At 35.2% G+C, this 8,150-nt stretch overlaps 1 protein-coding gene across 1 annotated transcript; it reads left to right on the top strand.

The window, feature by feature from the left end:
* Positions 1 to 8: 8 nt before the first annotated feature.
* Positions 9 to 7,350, top strand: LOC112559982 (DDB1- and CUL4-associated factor 7). Its single transcript, XM_025231518.1, has 9 exons — positions 9 to 139; positions 706 to 879; positions 1,279 to 1,380; positions 1,773 to 1,871; positions 2,393 to 2,506; positions 2,858 to 2,990; positions 3,369 to 3,520; positions 4,386 to 4,503; positions 4,752 to 7,350. Exons 2-9 carry the CDS (start codon positions 727 to 729, stop codon positions 4,922 to 4,924), a joined length of 1,044 nt encoding a protein of 347 aa, XP_025087303.1. The 5' UTR covers positions 9 to 139; positions 706 to 726; the 3' UTR covers positions 4,925 to 7,350.
* Positions 7,351 to 8,150: the final 800 nt, after the last annotated feature.

Genomic DNA, 8,150 nt, shown 5'->3' with positions numbered 1-8,150 from the left:
GAGCAAAACACACCGTTTAGAAATGTAAATATAACCATATAAAAAAGTCGTAATCTTAACAGAATCTGTTCTGATTGTTTGGCTGGTTCAAGAGAAAGGCTTAACATACTGCACGACTAGTAACAGCATTTACATCTGGGTAAAGATGCATGAACCTTTTTACGATATGTTCTCGGCTTTATATTTATCTGCAGTCATTTCATAAAATCATTTCTCATTTTATTACAGAGTTATTATTTTGTCTGAAGGCGTGGTTTTCAGTCCCATGTATTCGACCCAATAGCTGCATGGGTTTGGTTTAGTTTAAAAATATTAAGACTAACTCTAGTAGTTGTCGTTCGTCCTAGTTTGGTACAGTCTTCAAACAAAGGATTTAGCATACCTTCTTCGGTATCTCGAAAGCACGTTTAGTTTGCTTAAGATTTTATCGTACAAATCAGATTATAATGTCCAGGGAGTATATTTTTTCGACGGCGTTGATGACTGGTGTGAGACAAAATGCTACAGTGATATCAAGACTGATTTCAACCATCTATACTAATTCCCATGCGTAGCGTCAACACTTTAAAAACAGAAGATGTGGATGTTTTAAGATGTTTATTGTCATTTCATGCCGTTGCAATTCTCAATTGTGCTTGGATTTGTGTTTTCATCCAAATTTTTGCATGTGCCAGCTATAGCTTCTTATGACAAATTTCTATGCAGGTTTTACACTCAAAAAAGAAAATGTGTGCGGTGCACTCTGCCCCACCGGGGAAAAGAAAGGAGATATATAGATATGAAGCACCATGGACTGTCTATAGTATGAACTGGAGCATTCGTCCCGACAAGCGGTTCCGGCTTGCTTTGGGTAGTTTTGTCGAAGAATACAATAATAAGGTAGCAAGCATTTTTTTATCAAAATAAAATAAAATTTTTTCTACTTGACAGATTTCATTACTTTAAAATCGTTTGAGGTAGTTTTCACTGAAGCCTTAGTTTACTTTTTTTTTGTTAGGGGATGGGGATTTTCCTATTTTTGTTGTGGTCAGATCTACTTCCTAAACTCCAGCTCTTCATGCTGAAGTTTTATATGTTAAAGATAATATGTTGTATACTATAAGAACAATTATGTTTTGCCTAGTTTTCTTTGTTTTATTTGAAAGTTAGCAATTTTATTATCTTGTGTGTTGGCATTTAACAGCTGGATCCAAAGTGGTATTGTAAAATTACATGAATAGGTAACGAATAAAAAAAAAGACATCAAAGAACTTGTTATATTTTTGAGTTAAATTTCAGGTTCAGATTGTTTCTCTTGATGAAGAAAGTGCTGAGTTTACAGCAAAAAGTACTTTCGATCACCCCTACCCCACAACAAAAATTATGTGGATTCCTGATTCGGTGAGCACGTAAAGTGTATGCATGCATGTATGCATGGGCAAATAACATGCAAGAGAGAAGAATTTTACATTGTGAGAATGGTGCTTTTGTCTTGCACCTTGCTACCTTTCTCTCCCCAGCCCTTTAAGAGATCAGGTATGGATATCTCAACCGCTGTCAGAAAATTGCCTTATTTGTTGCAACTCGCTGAAAGCTTGCTACAGGTACAAGTTACATCAGCATTATCTTCGCTCTTCCTGGACCCTTATTTCCTTTGGCTAACTTTGTCTTCTAATGTTCCTTCTAGCTGGTTTCATGATTGGTCAGACAACCATTAGTAATGAAATACAGCTGATTTAATTGAGATATTTCTTTTAATGTCAAGTATCTCTGATTTCTACTTCCCTATGCAGAAGGGAGTGTTTCCAGACTTAATGGCTACCAGTGGAGACTACTTGCGAGTGTGGAGAGTAGGTGACTCAGAAACACGATTAGAGTGCCTTCTCAACAATGTAAGTAACATGTTCAAGGTTTTATTTTTGTTTTTGTTTTTTCTTGCTAGCACAGGTGCTGCTATTCAACACTTAAAAGTTAAGGGTATGTCTAAAGGTCTCGGACAATCACTCGGTTTGAAATGATTCATTCTCCAAGAGGATTTATAGTTTCCATTTCAGGTTGTTTCAAATTGATCCTTATTCTAGCACTTTTAATGTTGGAGCATCAGATGTGGGTTGTTGTTTTTCTTTTATTTTTGGTACTGTTGTTAATCAACAATTGCCATTGTAAGCTAGGTTTTTATAACTCTTTCTGTTCAGCCAAACACCCAGTTTACTAAGTTTTTTTAAATTGTCAAATATTAAAAGCCTTAAGCATTTGATGACAAACTCATTTTTCAGCATGCTGAAATTCATAGGGTCATGTCAGTGCACTTCGTCTGATTTGCATTATTGTGATCTATATTAGTTAGGGATCTAAATAAATCTACATACATGTACTATAGGTCTTACAGAATATACATGTCTATTCTGTTCAGAACAAAAATTCAGACTTTTGTGCTCCCCTCACATCTTTTGACTGGAATGAAGTGGATCCTAATCTTCTCGGGACATCATCCATTGACACTACATGCACAATATGGGGCTTGGAGGTGAGTTATACTATTTTTACAGGTTGTTTCTAACTTTCAGACACTTTCATAGTACAGTAAGCAAGAGATTCACTGCTTCCACCACAATATAGTTACCAGAAGAAAGCTATACAAAATTGCTATAAAATGGACTTTTATATGGATATATGTTGATATGTTACATAAGCTTTTTATGACAACAGTTTAGTTTTTGGGAATGAAGTATCATAATATGCATACTTGCCATCTGCTTGAGAAGTGCAAAAGTAGTTTGCAAAAAAAGAAAAAATATTTTTATTTGCTTTGTTTTTTTTCAGTTACTTTTGTATTTTTGTTAAAGACTTCCCAGTATCCATGTTATGCTATAAACAGACAGGTCAGGTTTTGGGTCGTGTGAACATGGTGTCAGGTCATGTCAAAACACAGCTTATTGCACATGACAAGGAAGTCTACGATATTGCTTTTAGCAGAGCTGGTGGTGGCAGAGATATGTTTGCCAGTGTTGGTAAGAAAAACTTTGTTTAGCCTTTATCCAGCTGTTTCATGTATGGTTGATGAATGACATGCTGTTAGGAATAACCACACCACTAAACAGCCAAAATTCTCTTTAACTAATAAGATGGGAAAGAGAAAAGAGTAAATGTATGGACGAAAAGATGGTTTGGCACATAAATCTGTGTACTTATTGATTCAGATGCTTTTTTCATTATTTATTAGTTGTTATTTGCTGAAAGTAAAGCAGTTTTAGGAATTCACACTTTATCAATTACTTTGAGCTGCATGGTGAAATATATCAGTATTTTTCTTTTTATTTCATTCACATGAGAACAACATTTACTCAGCCGAAGTAACCAAAAATTCTTTTTTAAAACGAAAACTGTAGGGGCTGATGGATCAGTTCGAATGTTTGATTTGCGGCACCTGGAACACTCAACTATTATTTATGAAGATCCTGGTCATGTTCCATTGTTACGTCTTGCTTGGAACAAACAGGATCCAAACTACTTAGCTACCATGGCAATGGATGCATTGGAAGTAAGTGTGTGTGTAGTGTGTGTTTAGTATGTGGTGTGTGTATTTGTAAGTAGTGTGTGTGTTATGTGTGAGTGGTTTGTATGTGTAGTAATGGTGTATATCTGTATGATGTGTGTATATATGGTGTGTGTGTGTGCAATGTCCAAGTTGATCATGGTTTGCTGGTTTACACAGTAGCTGATGTTTTTTCAATGTTTATCTTCCCTTCTCAATGTTTAGGAGTAGATATGATCTTTCCACACCTTATGATTCAAAATACTGTTAGGGTATTATTATTATTTTCTAGTTTATTCATTCTTTCATCTTTCGATTGGTTCCAGCTGATGAAAAGTTAATCTGGTCGATTGGTACTAGTCATCTGTTGAGAACAACTGGATAGTTGCAATGACTGAGAAGGCTTATCATTAGACCTATCTGTTGTGATAGTAAACAGATCTTGCATGGAATGGCTAGTGCACTCCTTTATGTTTGCAAGCCAGTTCTTCCTTAGTCAACCTCAATGTGACCTAGGCCAGATTTACCTTCTGATTCTGCCCATTGTTGGCATGCATTGGGGCTGATCTTGGTGTTTTAGTTTTTCATATACAGTAGTAAACTGACACCACTTAACCACTATGTGGGTGCTTGAAACATTCTTTGCACAGTGTGACTGTTTTTGGTGCCTGATTTCAGACAGACATGTCTTTTCAGCATACACCCACCCACCTGCAAAAAAAAAGTGAAAACTTTTGTAAAATAAAAAGTTGTTTACGTGTGTTGATAAGATGGCTTAACCTCCCTCCCCCTTATTTTATACTTTCATCATTGTTAAAAAGAAGAAAATGAAAAATCAGTTTTGAGCATCTTATTTGTCTTCATTTTTCAGGTCATCATTCTTGATGTCCGTGTTCCTTGCACACCTGTGGCTCGTCTTAATAACCATCGTGCTTGTGTCAATGGTATTGGGTGGGCACCCCATTCTAGTTGCCATATCTGCACAGCAGGTAAGAAACTTTGCTGGTAGGGTAATATAGGATGTTAGTTAGTATCATGTTTCTTTAGGCTTTGTATCATTTATTTTATTGTTATTTCTAGAATGGATGGGATGCATGTCTGGCTTTGAATATTTTCCTTAGCAGGCAGATTTAATTCCATTTCTGGATAGTATGTTGGAGGTATGTGGTTTGCTTTAAAGGAATTTTTTTTGTGTTAATCATATTTCTGTGGATTGCTTTTATCTTGCAATACACAGGAGATGACCATCAAGCCCTTATCTGGGACATCCAACAGATGCCAAGAGCTATCGAAGATCCCATACTAGCTTATACAGCTGGGGGTGAAATAAATCAAATACAGTGGTCATCAACACAGCCTGACTGGATTTCCATTTGTTACAATAACTGTATGGAGATTCTGCGAGTATGATTTCCTTCCCTGCCCACTCTGCAGACATCTTAAATACTGTCATAGATCACCTTCCAACGATAGACAACTTTGAGCTAGTGGAACAAGGCATGTGCTTTTTTGTGCTTCCAGTTGTCCATAGGCATCAGAGCTTAAGTTAAGTACAAGGATAACCTCAGCTTGTGTCCAATGTTTGATACAACATTATGTTGCCATGGAATGAAGTTTTGTATCATCTTGTTCTTCATGGATACTCAAAATATCTTGCTTGAATTGCAAGTGCTGTTTTTCCATTTTAAGAGGAAGAAAACCCAAAATACAAATAGCTGAATGTGACTGTGCTGTTAACATTGTAGGAGCTAAAAAGGAGGCATTGGGATATCTTGATATCTTCTCTTGGATCTCAAACATTTGAAAATAATAATGAAAAAAAACAACTGATTCTTCATGAAGAGAAATGGACCAAAGCAATTCCAGCATAACATCAGACTGTCTTGGGAAACAGCATTTTGGTGGAGAATGAATTTTATCAGACAAGCTATTACACTTCACATACAATAATGTATTCTGTTGAGGTTTTGAAATCAGGGCGGTCATATTCTTTTCTCTCAAGAAACTCTCAAAAAAAGAACTGCCATATGTTCAGCATTAGAAAAAAGCAAAGGAACATGCTGTGAGTGACATTGCATATGAACTATGTGTCATTGTTCCCTTATTTAAGATGATCAGGAGAACAGCAGAGGTCAGGTCCTCTTTCATATTTTGATATTGCATATTGTTTCATCCCTGTGGTCTTTTCATTTTGTTCATCGTATTTTGACAGAAGCAGACCCTTTATCTTTCCAGTTAATCATAAAGTGTCTTTTGAGTTACAGGATTTAATTCCTTTCTCCTTCCTTCAACTTTATTCCACTGCACCATTCCTTCAAGAAGAAAAAAAAGCTCCTTTGTGAACAGTATGAGCATGAAAGGCACTTAAGTCTTTAGGGTTTGGCTGGTTTGCTAAATCATGCAAAAATTTAAAGCAAAGACATTAACATGCCTACATACAAAAAGGCAGAAGTTGAAATATTTGTTTGAAGACCAAGAGATGTGGGCAACAAAGATGTGCTTGCATGAAACTGCCTGGCCCAATTTGCGAAGAATGTATTTAGGATGTCAGATGTACAGCCACTAGGGTACAACTTAGTTTTATGCATCAAGTCCTTTACACCTGATTGTAAACCCTGTATCTCTGCATGCAAAAGAACAAGTCATTTCTTAATCACAATGGATCTTTTCTTTTTGTAATTAACTTAATGTTTATATATAAAACTTATTAACTATATATTTATAGAGGTTGTTGTAGGGACAAAAGTATATAAAATTTTTTAATCATGCTTGTTCAATTTTCATATTTGCTTCCATCAGGCAAAGATATCTAGTTTGTCTCTTGATGGAACATGGAAAGTGTGCTTTAAGAAGCTTTGTATCTGGACTGCTTGGTACAGAAAGTTTATAAACATGTTTGAAGTAGGTGTCTGAATGCTTCAAAGATGACCCAAACTAGTTGTTTTCTAACTGGTGTAATCCTGAGAAATAATGATAAAACTTTCACTGTAAATCTTTTTGCTATTTGAAGGGAAGCACTTTTAATATCACTTCTTTTTTGTAAATGTGGTGGAGTTTAATTTTTTTTAAATATGGCATGATGAAACAAAGTTGGAATGGAAATGTCACCTGTATTTTGTAGTGCGATCTATTCAGATATTACACACTGGATGCATCCCTGTAGACTGCTTCTGATACATACCCATTTATATTCTTGTAAAAAAAATAACCTACCGGTTGATACCTTCTAATTCCCAGCATCTTAAAGAAAAAATGAGCAAAGACAAATTTAGATCTGCTGTATCATCTTTAACATTTGCAGCCAGTGTAACTGTTTTGAATAATTTGGTTAGAATTATGTGATCACCTGGTGCAAAAGATTTATCAACCATAACATTTCAGATTCATACCTTGCAGTGGTTAATGCTGTATTTATAACATTTCTGTAAATGTGTTTCATCTGCATTTGTGGATTCGTCTATATTAATGTCCTGTTTCGTTAAGCTTAAAGAAAAAAACCCTATAGAGTTGACTGCCTTAGATTTACAGTATGCTGTACATCTGCTATTTATGTGAAGATTTTTTTTTTGTTTAAAGATGTGTATCATAGCCTTTCTGGGATACTTTTTATATAAACATTCAACAGAACAGGGAAGACTGAAAGTCAATTTCATCATTAAAAAAATCTGTAAAATTTATTCTTTGGATTTGAAGAAATGTCATAGTTCGGCAGATAACGTTTTTTTTACTTTTAGTTGTCTATGGCAGTATCACTTTATTTTCATTCTTCATTGCACATATGTGTCACCCTTATCTGTGGCATTCTTTTGTTTAATGTAAAGGGATACTCAAAAATGTTCCATTTGTTCTAGTGATCATTTCTTGGTCCAAGTAGAACTCTAAAGAGTTAATTAGCAAAAGATGCACGGTTTACCTATTGACTTATCAAGACCAGCATGTCCCACCCCTTCAGCAACTATCAAGGCTGGACCACCCATCTGTGTCCGATATTCCCTAATTTCTACTACAAAGCTACTTAAACCAAAAGGGATCAAATCCAGACATTTGGCAATGTAAATCACATTCAAACACAGGCACAGAAAGATGTTAGTTTGAAGGTTTGAATTTTTACAGATGCACCTTTCTTTTCAAAAAACAATGGTGACACAGTGTATACGCAAATTTGGAAGTAATTTATATCATTGTCAGGCCTATTTCTTACACTTAAGTTATTCTTCATGGTAACCATTAAAATCCACAGAATATTGCATTTATAAACATATATCAGAATTTTTATTTTTTGGAAACAGTATTTGATTTACTTAATTCCCTTTAGATTTACAAGAAAGTGCAATCTTACAATCAAATAAGTTAGGAACAGTTTCTTTCTTTTAACTTTATAATTTTGATTTTTCTTCCTACTCATGAATTTTTGAAAACACTTCAAATTCATGTGTACCTTAAAGGTAAAGGCCTGGACTCAAATGTGTTTACTGTGCATGGATTCTGACTCTTCAGAGTAAACAGTTTTCTCAACCTAACTGCAGAGTTGAATAATCAGGTTCAATTTGGCAAATCTCAAATGGTTTCACGCCAGATCATACCCTTATCTGCAAATAAGACCCCCCCCCCACTCCACCCCTACCTTTTTTTGTTC

The sequence above is a fragment of the Pomacea canaliculata genome, linkage group LG3, assembly GCF_003073045.1.
Source record: "Pomacea canaliculata isolate SZHN2017 linkage group LG3, ASM307304v1, whole genome shotgun sequence".
NCBI classification, from domain to species: Eukaryota; Metazoa; Mollusca; class Gastropoda; order Architaenioglossa; family Ampullariidae; genus Pomacea; species Pomacea canaliculata.
This window is presented reverse-complemented; position numbering and strand designations above follow the sequence as displayed.